General features: G+C 45.0%; 1 protein-coding gene across 1 annotated transcript in view; it reads right to left on the reverse strand.

The window, feature by feature from the left end:
* Positions 1-220: 220 nt before the first annotated feature.
* LOC114789039 (leucine-rich repeat and immunoglobulin-like domain-containing nogo receptor-interacting protein 3) overlaps positions 221-24,699 on the reverse strand; it is a 38,146-nt gene continuing 13,667 nt past the window's right edge. Inside the window, exons 2-3 of the mRNA XM_028978093.1 lie at positions 5,326-5,824; positions 221-4,927 (exon numbers count right to left, since the gene is read on the reverse strand). Coding sequence (XP_028833926.1) covers positions 3,584-4,927; positions 5,326-5,802 — 1,821 coding nt within the window. The 5' untranslated portion in view covers positions 5,803-5,824 and the 3' untranslated portion in view covers positions 221-3,583. The remainder of the gene's footprint in view (positions 4,928-5,325; positions 5,825-24,699) is intronic.

Consider the following 24,699-nt stretch of genomic DNA (forward strand, 5'->3'; position numbering starts at 1 on the left):
TCATCTAGCAGTGAGATGGTAATTCGCCTGCTTGCCACTCGGTGGCGCTGGAAACACAGGAATGGGGTAGGTTACACCACCACCCTTCAACACCCGACCTCAACCCCCGGTGTAAAGCTGGGCTAAAACACAAGGTTAATGAGGTGGCAATGAAAAGGACATGTGGGGAGATCTTAATAGAGAATATGGCTTTTTAAAACTGTCCTTGTGTAAAACAGGAGCGTCCCTCCAATTCTGCCGTCATCCTAAACGTTTTTTTTTTTTTTTTAAATCACCCAAGAACTGAGACGCAGCTCTTCACCTCCACAATATGAACCTGAAACATCATCCTCAAATGTATGAGACCAAAAGGTTTATTATAAACAACTGACTTTGTTCATTTAAAAAATTTTTTTTTTTTTATTAATAATGTCCCTTTTGTAGCAGACGGAGGGTCCCGGCGCCCCACTTAGTTAGTCTGTTAGCAGACATGGGCAGGTTGCTCTGATGAGGGTGTCCAGGGAACATCCTGCGTACCTTCTCAAGATGAGACAAGTGCCAGTTAGAGCTGCTAACGCATTAATGAGAGGCTCTTAGCATGTCTTGTTACGGGCTGTTCGTCACTGTCCTCCCCTACATGTGTGTACACATGAGGCAAACGTCACAGAAGCAAATATATAAAAGTGAAGAGGTGGTGAAGGGGAGGTCAAGGAGTGATCGAGGTTCTGTGGAGGTGGACAGAGTCACTGGCGTCAGTGGGTTCGGGGGGACCAGATCGAACATTTAGGATGAGAGCTTGCCTGGCGATAAGCCGAGAGGGCTTTTTGGGGGACTGACGTTGCCGGGAGGGAAATTATTGCTCAAACTAAACCCTGCTGAACCCAACATACGGATACGGTGTCGAGATGAATTCATTGCTATTTAATTGCCTTTAAGCTTTGCACGGGGAGATGCCCTTGACATGTTCGTCAAGGTCGCAGAATGTCCCTCAGCGTGCTGTAAACGTGTTTTGAGATGATTAAGAGCTAATGAGTTACCTCTGGGGCCAAACATGTTGATTCTCTTGGCTAATTGACCTGGCCGCCAGCGTACGAGCCTCTGCCCGGAGATCTGGTCTGCTTCATGAGCATTTGGTAAAGGTCTCTCGTCCTTCTCCCCTTCCCTTCCCGCTCTCTTTGTCTTCCATTGTCAACTCTGTCCTTCTTTCCCCACCACATTTGTACACTGACTGACTATCTGACTGCACGGTGAAGATCTAAAGTAAAACTTCATTAAACAAAGAAACCGAAAAAAGAAGACGACAAATCACAGGCCACAAGGACAACACCTACTGCACTACCACGACCACACTCCACCCGATTCACTGTGGATGATGTCACTGAGGTCTGAGAACAGGTAAAGGGGGATAAAAAACTGGGTTCACAGAAAACAACACGATTCTTCTGATTGTGCTGTAATGACGAAAGTCTCTTCAGATCAAGACAGCAGCCAAAGCCAAGATGCTCCGGCGTTCCAATTTTGCCATAAATTCCACCGTGACAGGTGGCATCATCATCAACAATTGACATTATGACTCGCGAGAAACAACCCTCAGCTTTCCAATACATTACAACAATTTTTTTGGTAGTGCTGCTTTGTGCTTCTGATTCCATGGATAATGTATCTATGTATGTACTATAATAATGATTTTTTTTTCATTATACATTGAAAAATGAAATGTTTCTAATACCTTTAGGGTTTTCCTGCTCCATTGAGCAGGAATTGCTGTGTATCCAGGCTTCACGTGGCCTAGTTAGATCTAAACCAATCCCCCCTTCGTGGAAGGCTGGCTGAGATTTAGGTGTTTGGAGCTGAGGGTTGCTTTGCTCCGTGAGTCTTTTCCTGCCAAGATGAGCCACACGTGGCTCGAGCGTGAACAAAAAACGAAAGTCAACGGAGGCGGGAGCTAAACGGAATACCTAGATACGTTTCATCGTACATAAGAACGGGGCACAACAGAAGAGGACACCTTTTATACAGTCAAATGCACACGGGATGGGTGGCGGAACGAGTTTTCATTTACATCAGAAGTCACCAGCCAAGGACCCCTCCTCTACGAGACCCAGCGGGATTAGGGGGCGGGAGTTTGGGGGGATGAACGTCTGGGCAGGAGAAGCAGAGACTTTTTTTTGCACACTGGCCGCATAACTGAGATGAAGAGGTGGTGCTTGTGGTTTTTTTTTTCCGCTATTATTCAGCTCAAATTGGAAACTGTGTTTTTATCTTTTGTTGGGCAGTAGTTGGGCCGATATCACATCAGAGAGGTACTCTGTGTGGGTGTGTTTTGGTCCTGACTCCCTGGCTGCCTCCACCCCCCAATGAAGGCGACCCGAAGGTCATCGCAGACTCAGGGCAGCAGAGGAGTGCAGAGAGTAGAAGGTTTGCACCTCCCGATTCCCGACCCTTCTCCACAGCCCCAGTCTGGACATCTCGCGGCGGCCAGTCTCAGGCGGGGTCTGGGGGTTTGGTTTCCTAACCAAACCGCCCGGGCCTCGTCTGCGGGTGCCGTGTTCTGGGCATTGTGCGGCCAGTGTGCCCATCCCAACTCACACAGCTTTCCAAATTGTTTGATTTTGTTGGCCTTGTCTCAAAACCATGTCCTCCTCAGTTCAGCTGTGGCTTAAAATTTAGACAAATCATGTACATTCTCACTTTAAAAATAGGCTTTATTATTACAGTATACTTAAGTGCTAGGTGAATGGGCACTATTTTCAAACTGGCACCAAGCCTGTTTGCTAGTGTGAGGTCAAAGGCACCCCCAAGATTTACATTAAAGAAATAGATAAAATAACAAAGGACAGCTTGTCTTGTGTCACTTATTCCAACAGAACACAGTTTTTAATGTTTTTTATGTTTTCGAATGTGGCACATTGACAGGTGCGAGTCACTTGCATGAGAGCTGCCAATTATTGCCATAGGCACCTCCCATTTTTTAAACTGCGTTGAGCGCCAGTTGGAAAAAAGTGCCAGTACAACTCTAATGTTACCATTGTGCATGCAATGGTGTTAAATGCTGTAGCAGTTGAAATTGTGAATGCTGTGATGGGTTTGGAAGCCTTGTCTTGCAACTAACAAACTAAAACAAAAACCCTGAGCTTCGGTCATTCTAGAACATTCCCAGAAAAAAAGAAAAAACTATTTCCTGTGTGGACAACAAAGACTGAGAGGAGCCAAAAAGAGATAAAAGAGGCGAAGCTTCCAACACCTCACAGCACCACAAAGAAGCGATGGAGAGATTACAGCAGCGCTCCAGTCTTTCATTTTGTTTTTCATTAAGCTTTTATCTTGAGGAATTCCGCGCTCAAAAATCGGAGGGCCTGTAGAAAGGTTTCGTCTTATCGCCGCGCTAAATCTGCGTTTGGACCACGAGCTGAGAGGGAAACAAATGAAATCAGAGGCAGTGAGATCAAGGTTGTTTAAACCATTACCAAATCCGACCTGTAACAAGTCGAATCGAGCTTTCGTGTTCATTTTTCCCCCCGTAAATCGGTGCGGGCGCTGTGTGTGTGTGTGTGTGCGTTGGGCGTCTTCACGATTCCCCCGAAGGGCCCCTGGCTGCGTTGTTTCATATCATTTTCATGTTGAACTTGCGGGCGCCGCCCTGGCTACTGGTGGCGGCCGCGCCATCCGACTTCCGGAAGGAGTACTCCACGGTGAAGTTGTTCTTGCGCTGCCCGCGCCCGCGGCTCCACACGAACAGCAACAGGAAACAGAAGAGCACCACGCCCAGAAAGGTGATGCAGCCCATGGCCGTGGACACCAGGATGGTGGTGAGGTCGAGCGTGAACTTGAGGAAGACGCGGGTGCTGTTGAAGTTGGTGTCGTTCAGCTCGGCCGCGTACAGCGAGCGGTTGGCGAAAAGCGCCACGTCCAGCGGCTGCCCCCGCACGGTCAATGTGGCAAAGTAGGTGTCGTTCCCGCCGGCGTTGCTGGCAATGCAGATGTAGGTCCCGCTGTCCGTCACCTGGGCGTAGCGGATTTCCAGCGTGCCACCGGGGAGCACGGTGATCCTTCCGCCGGACTTGGCCGTGATGCGGCGCCGCTGTGGTGAGATCCAGATGATGGCCGGCGTTGGCTCGCCCTCGGCCCGGCAAAGGAAAGACACCGGCTGGCCCTCGCGGGCCGTCACCTGCTGGAGCTTGCGGTTTCGGATGCGGGGCTTCTGGCAGGTGAAGTAATCGAAGAGAGCCGAGTCGGTGAAGCTGCTGAGCGAGTTCCCGCGCACCTCGGCGGGCCCGGCGCACATGGGGACGTGGCCGTCGAAGTTGAGCGTGCGCCTGCGCTGGAGGATCCACAGCAGACGGCAGTCACAGGACAGCGGGTTGGCGTCCACCCGCAACGTCTCCAGGCTGTTGACCGAGTGAAAGGAGCCCTCCTCCAGCGTCACCAGGTCGTTGGAGGACAGGTTGAGAAGCCGAAGCTGTCGTAGGCCTGCCAGGGCGTGGGGTTCCACTGTCACGAGGCCCGTGCTCACCATGTGCAGCTCCTTCAGCCGAAGCAGCTCGCGGAACGCCCACGGCTCCAGCGTCTGGATGGGGTTGTAGGAGAGATTGAGGGAGGTGAGGTGGACCAGGTTCCGAAATGAGGCAGAGGGGACAGAGGTGATGTTGGTGTTGGTTATGGACAACCACGACAGATTGAGACCCTGAAAGCTCAGGGGGGAGATGTACTCCAGGTAGGGCCAGTTGTCGATCTCCAGGCCCTGTAGCGCCAGCAGCTTTCGGAAATTCTGGTCCTCCAGGGAAGTGATGCTGAGGTGCTTTAGGCGAAGGGTCACCAGATTTCGAAGGTAGGAGAGGGTCTGGCCTGAGATGGAGGTCAGGTTACACCTCTCTATGGTCAGGTCCTCCAGGCTGAGCAGTCCAGAGAATGCTTTGTGGGAAATGTAAACCAGGTCATTATCACCGACCTGAAAAAGAAATTTTATTGATTGGAACCAGTTTGCATTGGGTGAAAAAAAAGACAAAATAAAAAGTATTTTGTATTTGTCAATGCAAATAAATGCATTTTTTACATAATGATAAAAAACAAATTACATTATGAGGTGAACATAAACAATTTCAGTTGTTCTGGCATCCATTCTAAATAACATTAGAAATTTCCCTGCATGTATGACATGACTAAACGTTTTATCTATCTCACATTAACTCTTCTTACTGTACACGTCCTACAAGCGTGAGAAATAATAATGTTGGCATGGGATCAGGCTACATTGTACAGAAAATGGTTTTTAAACCCTTTATATCAGAAGATAAAGGACACTTTGGAACACTGTAATTGAACATAAACGTTCTATTCTATTTCTACCTCCAGGTGGTGAAGACTACGCAGGTCTTGGAAAGTGTTGTCCAGCAGGATGACAATTTTGTTCTCACTCAGGTCAAGTGTGGTGAGGTTGTAGAGGCGGACGAAGGCACCCATGGGCACCAGCTTCAACTGGTTCGCGCGCAACCGCAAGACACGTAGACTCTGCAAGCTGGCGAACGCATTGGGCTCCAGCGTGGTGATGAGGTTTTCACTCAGGTCCACCTCCTCCAGCCGCGGGTAGGGCGCCAAGTCCCCTGGCGCCACCCAGCGCAGCCGGTTCCGGCTCAGGTCAAGCATGCGCGTCTCGGTGGGGATGCCCTCGGGCACGGAGGACAGGCGCTTCCGCTGGCAGGAAACCGAACGGAGCTGAGCAGAGCAGTCGCAGCGCGGTGGACAGCCCTGACACGGAGGGGCGTGGGCCAGCAGGAGAAGCACTGCCAGCCTGACCACGCCCACCGTCGGACACGGCTGCGCCATCCCCAATCACTCCGCCACTGACCTGAGACACAGAAGGCAGAAGAATGGAGGAGGAGAGATGAACACGGTTGGTGAGGTAAGACAGGATGATGATGAGATGCAGATAATTATGGCAAGAAATCGAGCGGAAACAAGAAACAAGAAAGAAATTGTTTATCCTTGATGCACAGAAATGGCCATCAGCAACAAATGAATGCACATGAATTAATAACAGCTCCAGCTAAATATTATAAATTATGCACCCAGATACATTTGTCACCCCTACTGACTCGACTGACATGCACCAGAATGACGGCAGCAGTAAAGCAGCATTTTGCGGCGCTTTCACCGTCGCATGTGGCTACGTGCATGCATGGCTTCACACGTCTTTCGCACCTCTGCTTCCATGTCCTACATTTTCAGCTTGATGCACACGGTGATCACAGCCAAATAAAATAATACAAGAAGACAAGAGGGATTTGCCCAGCAACCATTCCTGAAATGCCTCTCAGAAATGTGGAGTGTGTGTGTGTGTGCGAGCACATTAAATGCAGTCCAGAACATATGAACTGAACAGAGTAGAGAAGTGGCAGCCTGTCATCACCATTATTCCATGCAGAACAATGAGCTCCTGAATGGCTGTGCAGAGGGTGGTGGGTGTGCTAGTCACGCACTTTAACTGTTACATAATGTCATAGGAAGAGAAAAAAAAAAGAGAGGAAAAAACTGTGTATTCAGCCAAATGTAGTTGCCAGCATATCTGTAAATCTGAACTGTAATCTGATCATTGCTATTTCATAGGATCATTAAAAAAACAGCAGCAATAAGCAGGGAAAAAAAATCTTTCATGGGAGCACCAAGCACAAAACTTCCAATCTGACTTTGGAAGTGCATTGGAGTTCTGCCTCAAGAAGTTTCTCCAACTCTTCTCCATTAAGAAGGAAAAAAACTAAAATGCCCCTGCAGCCCACAATGGAGTACAGAGCCATCATTAACAGTCCCGCTCGCAGATTCAATGAATTTCCTTTTTTGTAGATTAAAGGACGTTGGCCTGATCCTGTGTTACGATGTTTTAAACGTGCCCAGCATTACCGAGAGACTGACACTAGAGGGCACTGTGATAAAATAAGAGGGTCAGACTCTTATCGCCTGCTGCAGAACGAACGCAGCTTCGTTCTATCTTTTTTCCAGAGATTAGAAATGGAGAACAAAGACACTGTGACAAAATTGCTAATCACATTTAACTGAGCAAACAGACAAAATTAAATGCGCGTCGAATAACAGCTAAGCAGTTATGTGATCCTTGTCGTCCTAGAAGGTCATACATTTACATTTACAGCATTTATCAGACGCCCTTATCCAGAGAGACATACAATCAGTAGTTACAGGGACAGTCCCCCCCGGGAGACACTTAGGGTTAAGTTTCTTGCTTGGGGACACAATGGACGTAAGTGGGGTTTGGTCCCGGGGCACGTGTGTTACCCACTAGGCTACGACCACCCCTACTACTACAAAGTTCTACAAAGGTGGCACGTCGATGTGTCTGGAGTACAGACATGGACACCTTATTTAGCTTTGACACTATGTAAAAAGCTGCACTGCAGAACCATGTCAGTGGGTGGAAGTTGTAATTAAATGTGACGGAGTCTGGAGGACCTGTCTCAGGCTAATAATCCAACCGCCATCAGTGTGAAAGAAGGGGGGGGGGTGCCCTCTGAGCCACTGAGCCGCCTGCCGTCTCCTTCAAACTCCCACGTGCCGAACATTATCAAGGCCAATCTGGTCGTCGGGGCCAGTGACCCCTGGGTGACCCCCAGGAAGCTGGCAACCCCCAAGAAAAACTATGCGACTAGCATTAGCAATAGCTGCAACGCTAATTGAGATCATCCACCTAAGCGCTTGTTATAATTACTCCCAAAGTGATTTCTCGCTGAAAAGTGAGGTCTGTCATGACGCTGCACGCTTTGCAGAGCGAGGAGGCTGTTGCTCATTTGCATTATGAATGCGTCTCACTAGGCATGACTGGATTTTGCTCATTAATATGATGGAAAAAACGAACCACGAACAGACATTTTGTCCACGGACAGCTCTATAAAGTGCTTACTTGGTGCGTAATTGGTTTTGCGCACAAGGCTGTAAAATGTCACACGAGCTGCAGTAGGCGGTGATCTGGGGACTGTGGTTCACACTGGCCTTGCATTTTACTCTGCAGGACTGGCAAGCGTTACTGTAATGGACCGAGGAGTGTGTGTTCTCTTGTCCCTGAAACATGCAAAGAAAGAGAACAGACCTTTCTGGGGTTAGGGTCAAGGTCAGAACGGGTCTAGATAGACAGATAGAAGCTTGTTAGAACAAACATGGATGGTGTACACAGGACAGCTGGAAATATATGCTGTACCCAGCGATGTGTCTAGACAAGAGAGAGAGATCCTCGATTAAGCTGTTGTAATGAAGACACAATCATGGAGGGACACGCATTCACTGTGCCAGTGCAGAAAGTACTAAATGCTGCATTACTACTGAATCCAGATCTAGGTCGCGGCAGCCGGAGACCCATCCCAGGCCACCGGGAGAAGGGCGGAGACTCAGACCTACGGACTGATTCAGAGCTGCCAATTCAAGCGTGCATGCCTTTGGACAGCAGGAGGACTCTGGTGAACCAGGAAATCAGAAGTCCAGAAGCCTGGTTATTCCACAACTTGGTAGAGAGTAGTGTTGGGAATTCCAGATCTTATAGCTCGGCTCACTTAAAAGAACCAGCTCTTTCGGCGCCCAAGTGGCTCTTCAGATGTTTTTGATGCTTAAATTTATTTATTTCCAAAAGTAATAAAATTATAAATGAAATGACTGACTAACATATGTTATAACATATTAGTTACATGGTTTAAATAACATAACAATACATAGAAGAATAATACATTTTAAGGTACGCAAAAACAAAACCATTTTAAGAAAGATTTGTGAGATTTTAACCTTGCATGCTCTACCCTCTGCCTTTGTATCATCTGAAATGTGTCCAAACTTTACTGTTTCCCGCTGTCAATCATTTGGTCATGTGCGTCTGTGGATGCGTTTGACCTTACACAGGTTATTTTGCCCGACTTCAGCTGGCATGGGAAAAGGAAAAATAAAAAATACAAAAAGCAGCTCTCTCTGACTCCGGCTCACAGGCAGGAGCCGGCTCCGATCGTTCACTTTAAAGTAGCCTAGTGGTCAACACACTCGTCCATGAACCAGACGACCCAGGTTCAAATCCCGCTTACTACCATTGTGTCCCTGAGCAAGACACTTACCCCTAAATTGCTCCAGTGGGGGACTCTACCTGTAACTACTGATTGTAAGTCGTCCTGGATAAGGGCGTCTGATAAACGCTGTAAAAATAAGAGCTGCTTCGTTTGCGACCGACACATCACTAATAAAGAGGTGCCTCAGAATCTGCACGAATTATGTTTATGCATTGTACACTTGCACAGTTTGCCAGTTTGCAACATAAGCAAATCTGTCGTGTTTCTATAGCTACTTCATTGAATCATTGAAGTACAGTTTAGTATAGTCGGTGCTTCTTGCCTCACAACCCCATGAAGTTACAATAACTTCTCCTGCAACTGTACTTGTTTTTTTTGCTTTTATAACATAGAAATTAAACATGGAGATGCTTCGAAAAATGAAGAGAAATTAATGTCCATGAATAAAACCCATAGGGTGACCACAACTAAATGTCCATGAATAAAACCCAGAATGCGACCACAACTAAAACAGAACACTAGGTCAGAGAGAGGCATTGGTTGGTCTTCAACTGTTGCTTCTTAAAGACAGATGTCAGGGAGACACGTGTCCACGACTCCCTGAGCAGACGTTCTGTCTCTCTCCCACACGCTCACATCCACCCACACGCCCATTCCTCCCTCCGCCGCTTCCACGTCAGCACTGCTTCACTCCTCTACATCCTCCACCGTGTGTTTGCTTGTTGGTCTTTTATAGGCTCTGCAGTCATTACGACAGCAGTAGTTTGGTAATTAAACGGCCACCTACAACCCACCGCCCTGACCGCTGCTCAGCGGGACTGTCCTGCAGGACAGGATGGTGCAGCAGACCCAGGTTTTGGTGTTCCCTTTGCTACTCAGACTGGTCTGGGCATGAAACCATAGGGTCTCCAAATGATGTTTAGACATGGTAGCGAATCCTGCATAGGAATTAAGGGAGAGAGGAAGAGGGAGAGGAAAGGAACTGGAGAACAAGAGAGCTGATTTGAGCGCTCTTATCCTGTCGGTCACAGTGGCGCCTCAACTGATCTCCTCAGTCACACACACACACACACACACACACACACACACACACACACACACAGCATCAACTTGGGACAAGCTTGCATTAATGAGCAGAGGTGTGCATTCAAATATAAGGGGAACAACTATTGAGGCATTACTGTAAATTTCATAAAATGTCCATTTTGTTTGTCTTTAAAACATGAGAGTAAGGTAACCCCCAGCGGGTTACATGGGACTATGACAGATATGTACATCAGGGCTACATACATGGCGAATAACGTTTAAATTGGGAAATATTAATTTAATAAAGGTTTGATGCTGGATTAGTGCCGACTGGTGCAGCAGATTAGCTAAACAGATCCTGCTATTTATTTATGCTATTTATTTAGCCTGATGTTCAACTGCATCTAAATATCCAACAATTTGAGATATAAAAAATGGACGTGCGCATAATCTTATGGGAATTACATTTTTTTCGGCAATTAATTTCCATTGCCATTTGATTTTCATAATCTGGCGGGCTAATGCGGTGCACCAGTTATCAAAACAGCCTTGTTTCATGTAAATGTGGAAAAGAAATAGACAGCACAAGCCTTACACTAGCTTACTTGCAAACACAATCTTTGATGCAAATGTGACGTATTGACAGGCGTGGGTTTAAATCATTCAAGTAGCATTCGTGAGAGCTCTCAATCCTCTGGCTAACTAAATAACTACCAAGCAGTAGTTTCTTGTTATATACGTTTTTGTAAATTCTGAGGACAAAACAGTGAATGTGCCCCACACACACACAGCACTTAAGTAGCACTTTGCTTAGTGCTAGTTTGAATCGATTCATTACTTTTTCTGCTTTGATTCAGAATTGTGATGTAGCTGAAAAGAAATTGTTTGAGATCTGTTATTCAACTTTATATGACCAAGTGGCAAGATAAAGAGAGGGAGAGAGGTGAGACAGAAGAGAGCGGGCCGACTGGCCGCCTCCCTGTCTGAGTGACAATCCGCAGGCCATTGCCTCGCTCCCCAACGCAGCATCACACAGGCCAGTGCACAACTCGAATCAACGCTGGCAAACACAGCCCAAGGCTCGCCATGGCAGACAAGGACAGGGATCACAGGCGCTCACATTGTAAAAGGGAGTGAGAGTAAGACAGAGAAAGAGAGAACTAGAAAGACGATGAAGGTAACTTCTTGTTTGTAAGCCCTTGGCCAAGAAGTTCATCAGTAACCCCCAGACAAAAGCCTTCAAGCCGAAGCTCAGCGAGAATTCATTTCCAATTAAGCACTGTTAATTAATCAAATCCTATTAAAATCCCCCGATGGACAGTCTGCATCTAACTGTGCATAAAACACTTCACTGGCAACGTCCTCGTCCACCGCTGCAGCACGAGGTCACGGCGCCTCCACGCTGTACTCCGTGTCTGATTCACCGCTGCCGAGTCAACCACAGAGCGCGGCCTCAGGTGAGGTCAGGATGTGGCAGCCTTCACTCAGCCGCGTGCAGGGGGGAACGTCTAGGGAACGTTCTGTCATCATTTGGGCTAAGGTACACATAGTATCTATGAATCTATGCTTCAAAAGTGTAAAGCAGAAACAAATCCCCAGTTTCCTGTTCCTGGGATTGGGGTAGAGGTAAATCCGAAGCGGCTCTCCATCTCTAAAGGGGAATATTAGAAATGGGTGACATTTTGACATCAGCTGTAAACACTGTTGGAATCGGATTGTGTGGTTTTTCTCATCTCGCTGCAGCACTGGCAACTGTTGCCAAGGCCTTGAAGCTTTGATGAGTGCACAGCCAGAGAAACCATCTTGGCAGAGAAACCTTTGAGACTTGATTAAAGCAGCATTGTAGGTGAACGTGTGCTACTTTGAGGGCGCTGTGCTAGGTTTATCTTTATTCTGAGGAGAATGAACGAAATTGGGGGAGGAAAGCATCAGTAACAGACTGTCTCTGCTGTCCTCTTGTTAAATCATGTATTGATTCTCAAAGTGTTCCCTCTAAAGACTAAATGAACTGGTTCCTGTTTTCTTCCCTGGCACCGACAACTGTTGGCATGCTAATTTGCCTTTACTTCCTCTAAATAAATTGTTTAAGAGTTGAGCAGATTGAGTTGCTATAAGGTTGTGCGAGAACTACATCCTATGAAAGAAACGTAAGGAACTTACGATTCACACTGAATACCTATAAAAAGTTCTTAATAAACTGTTTTGCAAGTAATAATAATAAACAATATGTCATTGTTGTGTGTTAATGTATGCGATTGTGTGTTCTCTATGTGATTATGGGATGTATAAGAAATCTCATGCCAGGTGGGGGAACAGCCTTCATGCACATGTAATGTATATAGGATGATAGAGATGAAAAGAAAGTCTGTTTTCATCTTTTCATTTTGCCTTCTTAGCTCACTGACACAGTGGCGTTGAGTTTCCCGGTCCGGCAAGTGGAGCCTCAGGCCTATTCCTGTCTATGTTTTCACCACTGATACACACATGTCATATACTCTGTATGTGCCTGCTACAAATCAATCACTCTGCCAGAGGCAGAACAAGACGACCGGCATCCCAAGGAAAGGCTGATGTCTCAATCAAACCCTGCTGATCAGCTTACAGGCAATATGCATTACAAAATTAAACACAGTAAAATTCTAAAAATGAAAGAATGAAATCTTATTGAAATTTGTTTAAATTCAGACAAGATACTGTTTTTGGTCTTGATGCGCATACTAATAGTTTGTAATTTCTTTATTAGAGATTGCTGTGAGCCTGGATAGATGCAACTTACATTTATGGCATTTTATGGCATTTATCAGACACTCTTATCCAGAGCAACTTACAATCAGTAGTTACAGGGACATATCCCCCCTGGAGCAACTTAGGGTTAAGTGTCTTGCTCAGGAAGTGGGATTTGAACCTGTGACTCTGGAGTCTGGTTCATAGGCAATTGTGTTACCCACTAGGCTACTACCATCCAACTTGAAGTTGAATTTCATTTCAGCTATATATATGTTAGACAGTACATAGTGAAACGAAATAACGTTTTTCTGGAACCTGGTGCTCATGTAGTATTTGAACAATTAGACAAGTTACATACTGACTTAAAGTGCACGTGTGCGACACAGACAACCTGGACTACATGTGCAAACAGGGGACACAGGCAGTGCAACAATAACATTTAAACAAAAAACATGTAGACAACAATGAGGCAGTGTGCGTGTTTGTCTCAGTCCAGAGGGGTGAGTCCCTGAGTGTTCAGGTGTCTGATGGCCTGTGGGATGAAGCTGTTGCAGAGTCTGGCAGTGAGGGTCCGAATGCTTCGGTGCCTTTTTCCGGGAGGAGGGTGAAGAGTGCATGTCAGGGGTGTGTAGAGTCCTTCACAATGCTGGGAGCTTGTTAAACACGTGTAAAACATGCAGTAGATGCTTATGCTATGTTCCTTTTCTAAGCTGATGAACATGGGACCATGATGTGTTCTCAATGAACGGGATTGAAGCCTAATAGCTTATGCTTTTCAATGGTGGGACATGTCCACGCTCCCCGTTTATACCATGGCTCCCCTCAGGTTTTCTGCTCCCAACTGTCCCATTGTTCTGGTTCATTGTAAACCACTGACTGTAAAATCATGGGGGTGGCCTGAGGCACGTGGACTTTCATGCTCAGCCTGGTTCTGCTCAGGGTTTGCACTCTCTGTGTTCTTCTCTGACACTGAAAGCCTGAAGCTTTCTCAAGGTCTTTGGTTTGTGGAAACTAAAACAAATGTAAGCCTTCAATTACCATTACAATTACCTTAGCTTTATATAATTCAATGTTGACAGGCTGCAGCTACAGGCTGTTACTGATTACCTCAGACAGGAAAGGATAAATATGCATAGAATTTTGAGATATAGGCCAAGATTCTCTTAATGGTTTTCTCCATCTCTTAATGTTTTTTTCCCTCGAAGCTGTACAAGCAAATTAAGTTTTGGAAAATTAGTCTGGGAGATGGCGAGGCACAGCATCTCCTCCAAATACTATGCAACTCAAACAAAAGGGGTTTGGAAAGATTTGCGATCCAGATGACCATGGATTAGCCCATTTGATTAGCTTAATTTGAAGAGAAATGATCCTGGTTCACTCCTGGCCAGTGCTTTGGTAGAGGCATAAACAGAGCCATCAAAGCTAGGCAAAGTTCTGCAAGAACCCTAAAATGCCATCTTGGTGATGCCAGTTTGGTAGTGAGACCAGGTTACCAGACAACTAAATGCATTCTCAAGCGAATGATGTTATATGGAGCCGACAGCTGTAGCACCTTCAGAGCAGGGCCAAAATAGGACGTGATGATTGGCAGAGTTCAGCACGACGGGTGACAGCTCAGGTTTTACAGCTGAGGGGGGTGGCAGGGGTATCAGGCATCCAGTCCTTTTCAATTAACACATTAGAGAGGGCTCTGTGGTGTCCAGACCATCTTTTCTTCTCCACTCTCCCTGCCTGTCTTCTCCCGTCTTGTATTTCTGAGGCTTCTGTAACGTTTGTCTTCAGATGACCCAAAAGGCATAGAAGACACAAATGCACCCGAGGTGCATAGCAGAGCAAATAAATGGCAGCCAACTTCTAATATAGTCTGAAAGATTCAGCTTTACTTAAACTGACTTTTGTAATGCTAATGTATTGTGGGAATTGAGTGGGAATCACAGACAGACATTGGGCATGATAAAAATGACATGACACTATTGATTCTCAATATATTGCATAATATCTGATTAAGAAAAAAAATCACAAATCATTACATTTTTGAAACAACAAAGAATTAACTGTATTATAATAATTAACTGTATAATGAGCTTTTTCCAGTTCTCAGCATTCCAATTTGATATATCTGTAATGGATAACAGTTTATTGATTGCGTATCAATATAGGTTAGGGCTTAAAATGTTCATATGTAAATTAGTGTATAATTAATCAGTGCGACTGTATTGAATGAGTTTTGAATGGAGCTACCGCCTCATGAAATGTGCACATTGCAGACATCACAGCCCAACCACAACTCTTTCTGGCATCCATTTGGCGAGCACAGGAAAACAGAGGACTTGATCCCAATCAATCAAAAAATACCCTGATCGTGAAATTGATCTGCTAAAACTATTTTCTTGTAATTTACAGGGAGATGGAACAAATACAAATAACAGCGGTCATACCAGACAAGCATGTGTTCCTCAGCATTTTACAAAATGTTGTAAACGTGGGAGTAAATTTGTGTTCTTCGATTTTATTTTACTCTGTTGCCTTTCCTTTTACTACCTTTCGTACCTACCATGTTTGTGCTCCATTACTCTTCCTGACAAAATGATTAATTTGCTTTAAACCATGGATTGTTAAGGTGTCCAGATGAATCAGTTTTAGTCTTTGACTGCTAATATGTCACAGCCATTCTAAAGCTCTACTGTTGTTTAAACAGACTAGATTTTCTTTAATTAATGTTCTTATTGGACAATTTGGACAATAAGAACATTGGACAAATTATTGGACTAGTTGCTCTCTCCTAGCTGTACTGGTACCAATCGTAAGCCTGCTTTCGTTATGCAGAGCCAATTCTCAGGCTACATGAACTGGTTTGAGATGAGAACGGCATCGGTGGAAAATGAGCGATGGGTGCCGACATTCACTCACCCATCAGCAGACAGGAGTCACAAACATCAGTGAGAACAGGCGCGTTGTCACCTCCGTGATCTCATGACAAAAGAGTTCTGGTACGTCTGCTAAGGTTTTGAAAAATGCTGCAAATATATCAAACTACGCTGGGCTGCTTTAATGCATCATCCACACTCACTACCAACATTTCCAAAGCATCCGTCATCATAATGAAGCTGAAAGGCAAAAGCTGTACAGCGCTTACAGAGGCAAAAAAAAAGAAGAAAAGAGAAACAAAAAAAAAGCATTTTTTCCTGTGAATCACATAAAATATTACCACTGGCATTTACAAAGCACATTGCTGCGTGCCGCTGTCAGCCGCTTTGTAGTCTATGTAACAGTATGTAAGTATGCAAGAGGATTTTGGTTGGTTGTTTGTTTAGCAAAATGCCTCTTTGATCTTTCGTTCCCAACCAAATTACAGAGACAGTTTCCTAAATGAATTAACTCGGAGTTAAACAGACAACGACAAGCAAACAGAGCCCTAAAGGCAGCCGTAAATATCACCGTGACTGGAAAAGTATTGTGAAAACGGGCATGTTCTGCAAAAATATAACATTATTAAGATTATAAAATGCTTAAAGATGAACTAAATAAAGTGAAATAAAGCGACTTTATTTTGGAAATATTTTCACAGTTTCAAATCTTAGAGGTTCTTAAGGATTTACTGATTTTCATCAGTGCGGCTTCAGGCAACGTTAGAAGTATGTTTCGGCATTGGACCATGTGCTTCAGATAGAGGCTTTTTTTCTCAGCTCCGAACACCCTTCTTGTCAGAGAGAATCTCCTCTCACAGCATGAGGACGGCTCCACGGCAAAGTCACACCAGGACACAAGTGCAGGCAGGCCAGAATAGCGCAGTGTTACAAAACACCCTACTGTACAGCACACAGCCTCAGACATTAACATGGCTGCCAAGCGCTACATATTTACTGAGCAGGATCAGGCCCGGCATGTTGGATTAGAACAGGGCGTGGCTACGGTCCCAGGACTAAATGCTACCCCTCCTGCAAGTGGACTATGCAATACTATTAAAGTAGGGCTGTCAATTCATGAAATAATATAAGTAATGTAATTACATTACATTATAGCACACTTTGAAATGAATTAATAACCATTCATTCTTAAGAGTAAATCTTGGAATAATTCATATTTTACATCTATTACAGAGTCCAGGGTGGGAAAGACAGGGAGATAAGATGCTCTTCTTGTTTTCTTTAAGCAAAACAGCCTACTGTGATGCCTGGATGGCCCTGGGCTAGACAAGTGTCACCCTTTCACATGTGTGCTGGGTTGGGTGATCAGGATTCTTTAAATGTTAGTCAATCTCACACCCCGTGCCGAGCATAAACCTTTACTAACTTGAAATAGTCATTAATAATTTGTGGCGTTAAGAGTCTCACAGTAAGTCAATATAATTATTTTGCTACTCCGGCAACTTTTTTATATTTTAACTTCTGCATAACGGTTCAGATGATGTGCCCCAAATGCTGTGAACCACATATCACATGGCACTGCGTCATGTCTGAGAAAAAGAACCCCCGCAGGCGTGTTGCTCCAGTGTTTGAGCGACTCAACAGCCATGTAAAACACACAAAAGAGGTCGATAAAAACATTAACAATCACATCCGATCCAAACATGTCGACAGAAAAAAAAAACATGCGTGACTATGTTCTACCAGACACAGAGATCTGATGATAGTTGCACGAGAAGAATTGTCAGCGCCCACTCCGGAGTCAGCTCCTGTCAGGAATATGCTCTGCCCAATAGACTAGGGAACGCTCTTTTCCTTTAAATACATTCAGATTTCAGAAGTCGGATAAAGTTTTTTTCATGTTTACTTATATTTGCCCCAGTAATTGCGGAATTGCGCTGTGCCTTGAAGATAAAGGGGTGGTAGCTGTACCACCATCCTACGACTAATGGCATTGGGTTATACACACACTCCTAGTCTACACATGATTGGTTGTAGTCTGTCCAAAGCTGGTACGAATGTCTGGACCTGGTTCTTAGCGTGTGACTGGCCTTGTTATGTGTGTGTGTGTGCATGTACTTGTTTGAAGATGGATTCTGAGCAGATTTAAGTTTTCCTCTTGGCAAATGAGTCCCAGCGCGGACCAGAAAAGCAACAAGAAAGGAGCCAGAAGACATTCTGCTTATTGCACATGCTCTCTAAGTGTCAGCCAAGTGCAGCGGGAGTTGAGTGAGAGCAGCACAGGCCTGTCACGTCATTGCAGGATACAGAGGAACAAAACCTCGCTGTCCAGACGCCGACGCCACCGTAACAGGAATGGAGCTATGGCTTCCCTGCACTTTTAATGGTGGCGGATTAAATTAAAAGAGAGGAAATGATGTAATCGGAGACAATTGATTTATAGGGGTGAATTAAAAAACAGACTGATTTAGGTGAGCAAGCCTTGCGTATATAACTTACGGAAAGCCGTGGCCCTATACAGAGGACAGCGGTGGGCAGAACTGCTCATCAAGCCAGAGCTCTGTAGGGGTGTAATTAAAATCAAAGTCTCCGTTCCATCCCAACCCACACACACTCATCACAAATCACAAAAAAATTATTACTCGCTCCATAATGAGCGAAACAAAGCAGAACTGTGGAAAAAACAATGGGTTCTGAGTGTGTGTGACTACTAGAAATGAAGCACACGCACTGCAAATTTTGTACAGCAGGTTACTCTCAACATTGAGAAAGGAAACCAAAACCAATAGGTTTTGAGATGCATTATCGAAAAAATGGATGCCAAAACACAGCACAGGCTAAATTTGTCTTAAAAGTGCAAACTTTGTGTGGCGTCGTACTGGGGAGCTCTGAGCCATCTGAGCTGTGCTCCACTTTGAACTGGTGGAGGATTAACCATGCAGAGCACAAGCTACTGTGAAACGCTACTCAAATCAGGCATTTGAAACGAACGCGCCCAATAATTTCCCCAAATCATTCCCGAGGACGCCGCAATATGCTTGTGTCGTGTCTAAACTCGCCCGCAGAACACAGATTAGGCTTGAAAAGCGACACTTTAATTCTGTTTTTGTTTAGCCTGAGCTGGTTCTGAGGACAAATTCTTTGGTCTCGTTTCTTCTTTTGTTCCCGTTCCTTCCTGTCCACACCATGAAATGTCGGTGCGCTCAGCTTCCCGTTTCTGCCTTAATCCACCCACCGACAATCATGCCCAGAATCAGACTGGCTGCCAGACGAACCCACAAATATCCAGGAACACGGCAGAAAAACAAACAGGTCTGCCAGTGGAGGCAGATCTGGTGGCAAATAAAGACGGCTAACGCTGGTGCGAGGGCAACTTTGCAGATGCCGCTGGAATTAGGGTGTTTGTTTGTGCGGCATTTAACACGTCCATTCGGACAGCATTACAAATCCCTTCCACGGCAAATAATGGACACGGCACCCACAGAAGCACAAGAAGGACTATGACGGATGGCCATGAGTACGTTTTTACATCTACATTGGTCAAAATAAAAAACTTTTAGAATATCTACTAATGTAACAACACAAAAAGAATGAAAAAAAAAAAAAACAATTTCTGCCATTAATATCTCAGTACCACACCCTAAAAAGTGAACACTGGCTAAACTTTAAAAAATTGAAGTAATCTGTCAAACCTAATATTTTAGCATTGACACTGTAAACATACAGGTTATAGTGGGTTTGACTGGTTTATTTACAAGACGTATGCTAGATGCTAAAATATTAGGTATGGTCCCACGCTTTAGACATTTTATGCCTTTTACGCACACCGGTATCTTTATTTTGCATCTTTGAAATGCGCGTCAGTTAAGACAGAGACAGTCCGTGTAAAACAATGATACTGCGTAGCTCCGCGGGTGTGATACAATAATAGATGGACTTTGGTGACGAATTAAACGAAGCCTCGAGGCAAAGAATTTTCCTCGAATGTTTTTTGTAATCGAATCATTTGAGTTATTCGAATGATCGTTTCAACCCTAAATACAAATAATCATTGCGCATTCGCACAAGAGTGTCCAATGGAATTTTAAGCTGCATGCTAGAAGGCGGCTGACACTCCACACAGGTGAATGAATACAATATAGAACGAAAACTCATACTGTTTTTTGCAGCGGGATACCGTGAATACCTTCTTACATTTACATTTTCAGCATTTTACAGTACCCACCTGGAGCAACTTAAGGTTAAGTATCTTGCTCAGGGAGACAATGGTAGTAAGCGGGATTTGAACCTGGGTCTTCTGGTCCAAAGGCGAGTGTGTTACCCACTAGGCTACTACCACCCTTCTTGCAACGGCATACCGTGCTACGCTAAGGGCATCCTTGCTACAGGTATTTATGCAAACCTGCAGACACAGTAATGCCATTGTCTCGGCTGTGGGTCACATGACTGAACCGGAAAACTTAGACACTGTTTTTGAAGGTACTGGGCCAAAATGACCCCTGTTACAATTATAGAAATGCTGATGCTCTATGCATGTGTATCGTATATCTCAGGGCAATCTGACATTTGGAATTGTTGGGATTCTCTGTGTGCTTTTAGAACTGATGTAGGTGTCTTCATTGTCAGTATTTACAGATATAATATTCCCTGCTTACGCCCGCCCCACGCATCGGAACCGTCAGCTGTCCACTGATAATTCACTGCAGATCCTCAACAGGTGGAATTATATTTTTAAATGTGCCAGTAAAAAATACCCACAACTTTGTTTTAACACACATCACAAGTATCATGGTTCCCGGCAGACCTTAACATCTCCCTTTTGTGTGAAGAGAGCAGAACTGGGCCAAGGGGATGACTCAGAAGTGACTGGCCGCCTCGACTCTCCTCCTCTCGCTTTCATTTGAGCCCTCACTCGGCCTGGTGGGCCTCACAGGGATAAAGCCTCTGGCTCTGGCCAGTGCTAGATAATGCGGCTTACAGGATTCATTAGAACCATCTGACTCCAGTAGGTGCCATGCAGTCGGCATGCTCAGGTGTGACTCGAGGAGCTTGAACTTTAGAGTCACTGCTTTAGCTCCGCAGGCTATTTCCAGGACACTGGAGCATCGTAAGTCACAGGACAGACACGGGTGGACAGCAGGGCGTCTGATGACAGGAGCCCTGAAATGAACCCTGGAACCGGGGACGCCATTGCACATTCCAACTTTGACCAGGAGTCAGGGGTTACAGGTCAATCTGTGGCAGGGCGGTAGAAATGAACACCAGCCATTTGCTGTTATTAATGGAACAGATTGGTTTACTGCATGACTGCATGAGCGATCACCACGTGCATGATACTGTTACATAATGACAGGAAAGAATGTAAAACAAAAGCTCTTAAACAGGCAGGGGATGTGGGGCTTCAGGGAATGAAGGCTTCAAACTCAAACCTGCTTGTGTGTCTATGTTTACCGTGTATGTAAAGCACTGGGGCCAGTCCAGCTTCTATCTGTCAAGTTGATTTTACGGTGCATCATTCATACTGGGCTGGATCAGAAAGGGCGGCTGATCTAATTTCCAAACTAATGACAACGTGCATTACTCTCGTTTCATGTAGGCGATGCTCCCCTTACAGATCTAACATTACAGGCAGTATCACACACAAACAAACACACACAGCTCACTCACAGAGAATATTACACCCTGTTAATTCAGGTAACGTCTAAGATCTAAGCAGCCCCTCGGTCATCACGTGATTTACCCTCCATTTCATAACCTCTGTTTAAAGGCCATAGTTTTTCTTGTTTGTCTGTTTGGTTTTTTGAGGGGTGGGCAGATTCACACAGGCGTGTCCTTATGCTTTGCTTGTTTGTTTGTTGTTTTGTTTTTGGGATGTGGAGGCGTGAGCTTGGCCGTGCATCAGGACGTTGAAGCTGAGGGGGAGATAACACACTTCCAATCCATTAACGTGCATGCTGTTGTAGGCAGAGAGCTACTTGGGCCTAATTAAATAGTGCAAGCAGAACACTATTTAGATTGTTAATGTTATTAATGCAGGGCTACAGGGGTGAAACAATACAAAAATTACAGTAATAATCATAGAACATGGTATGTCTTTCACGTGCGCAATTCTGTGATGGGGAAGTAAAATTTCCCTTGGAATGGACACAACTAAATCATAATATAATCCTAATCGTGGCCAGTTATATATAATTTATATAATCTACACTACACTATGCAAGTAAAATACTGTTAAAGGAACAACATTATTCTGCTGAGGTGGAGAATCTAACATCAACTACTATATGACATAACACAGTTTTGCTGGGATTGACCTTCTGGTTGTTCCGTGAGGGCTTATGTGTATAGACCACGTCTGCATGTGTGATTGTTCATATGTGTTTTTTTATCCTCCCAGATCAGGTACACAGTTCCGTACCTGGGTACATGGTGTATCTTAGCATTGTTTTAACCCCCTCATATTAAAACACCCATATCCCTGGTGGTAGATAAATGCTACGAAGTGCTGAGGAACAAGATGTCTAATAGTAGTTAACATGTCAGCATGTACATGAATGATTCATGATGGCTGGAAAGAGCAGGCAAGCTATAGTGCAGCATTAGGGAACATGCCGAACATAACCATGAGTGGTCCCGAGAGGAGAGGACGACAGATGAGTCACCTGTCTCTGAGTTCTCAACAAGTGCGTGAGCACGTGACCATCCAGAAGGAGCTGGCATGGAACAACCTACGATATGGAAATTTTCGATGCTCCCTTAAATTGACCCTTTTTTCAGGGCAGTGGTGGCCTAGTGGCTAAGGAAGCGCCCCCATAATCAGAAGGTTGCCGGTTCGAATCCATATCCACCAAGGTGCCACTGAGGTGCCACTGAGCAAAGCACCGTCCCCGGGCGCCTGTCATGGCTGCCCACTGCTCACCAAGGGTGATGGTTAAAAGCAGAAGACACATTCCATTGTGTCACCGTGTTCTGTGCTGTAGTGTTTCACAATGACAATCACTTCAGTTTCACTACACTTAGAACCCTGCAAATTTCCTTCTTTATTTTTGGTAGTTATCTATACATGAAGGTTCAGTCTATCAGACCCAAGGCTTTGTCGCAAATAATTCAATTTACAGAGACTTGCACAATGCAACCAAAGGTGGGCTGCTGCTGTGGGTTTAATGACATACAGTACAGGGCCGTGGAATATTAACTACTGCCTAACAATGGCTTACATTCAGCCAGAAAGAGCAGATATTATTGACCATTCAGCCGAGTCTCAGGCTTTTCATCAGATCGGCAAGGGCCGAGACAATGCATTCCCCCACTTCATCAGCTATTCCATGTGGCGGCGCATAGTGCTCTGCCGAGCGCAGGTGAACGGCACATTCAACACAGTTTACAAGAAGAAATGGGGAGGGGGAGAAAAAGCGAGAGAGAAGGTCACGGAAAAGTAGAAAAGCACAGAAACCAGCAAAAAGCCAGAGAGGGAGAGATGGAAGAGAAAGATAGGGCAGGTGTGAGCTGGAGAAGATGGAGATAAAAAGGAAAAAAAGCCTCGGCTCCCATCCCCAGATGTGCTGTGGACGAGGAGAAGAGACTAGGAGATAAACCTGAGAAGGAGACACGCTGTCACTACAGAAATTACCTAGAGGACAAGACGAGAGCTCCACTTCATGTGGAACAAGGGACACGACAGAACATTTTGAGACTGATCATAAGTGAAAATATGAAATATTGTTTGCATAACATTGCATAATTCATGATCATTACATCCATTTAAAAAGTAAGAATGCATTCATGAAATGCATCGAATGTGTGCGAGTGAGGTGTGCAAATGTCAGAGTCTGAGTCAACATGGTCTTTTTGTATAACTGTGTGGGCGTGTGTATTTGTCCATGTGCGCAAGCGTGTGCACACCTATACTGTATGTGTGTGAGAAAGAGAAAAAAAAGAGTTTTGTGTGTGTGTGTGTGTGTGTGTGTGTGTGTGAGAGAGAGCGAGAGAAAGAGAGAGAGAGAGACGGTTAGAGGATTGGGGTGTGCATGCAGACAAAGTGCCTGGTAGAGAACAGAGGCGCCATCAATCGCCTTTCAGCTCCTCTAAAGCTGAAGCAAGGAGAGGTGGCACCATGGCCCGCAGCAAAACATGGACAGTGATGGAGCTGGTGGGGGGGATGGGATGTCCGTATAGAGGACATCCACTGTTATATTTCACTGGTGAAGGTGACTAGTAGTCACAACTATGAAGATTGTATTGTGAAATATTGTATATGCAGACCTATAGTTAATATGAATTTAACAAAACTAGAGCAGTGAATTGATTACTTTACCCAATTCCGTCCGGACAATTTAAAATATAATCGGCCAAGGCTATTTTTGCCAGTCTCTGTCAGGGCAGTGGTGGCCTAGCGGTTAAGGAAGCGGCCCCGTAATCAGAAGGTTGCCCACTGAGGTGCCACTAAGCAAAGCACCATCCCCACACACTGCTCACCAAGGGTGATGGGTTAAACGCAGAGGACACATTTCGTTGTGTGCACCGAGTCCTGTGCTGCTTATCACAATCACTTCACTTTCATTAAAACATTTTAACAAATTGATAATGAAGCGTTGCAACTATTTCTGAAGACTAAAGCTGGCTATGATGCATACTTCAATCTATGACAGACACAAGTGTGGGAGAGAGGCTCTGACATTGAGTACTATTTTAAATTATGACTTTGAACGTTTGCCACATGGTATTTCCATCTGGTAATGCCCAGTTTATGCTATTTGCACGCCTGAAAAGAACACAGGCCCATCATGGACACACAGCAAGTGTGTTTGAAGGCCCCCAGTCATCTGAATCAGCCCTAAAACTGTCCATGTCCAGCTTTATGGAGACATTGTCTTTGGTTAGGAGGAATTTTTGCACACGATAGGTCAGACCTACACAGGAAGTAAACAAAACACTGATGCGTTAATTTTGTTAATCTGTTTTAATGCATTAAATATTTTAATTGTGTTTTATTTAATTGTGGTGTTTAACACGGTCAGCCCTAAAGCACACACCTAACTCTCACTTTAGCATCC

This window comes from Denticeps clupeoides, chromosome 4 (assembly GCF_900700375.1).
Source record: "Denticeps clupeoides chromosome 4, fDenClu1.1, whole genome shotgun sequence".
NCBI lineage: Eukaryota > Metazoa > Chordata > Actinopteri > Clupeiformes > Denticipitidae > Denticeps > Denticeps clupeoides.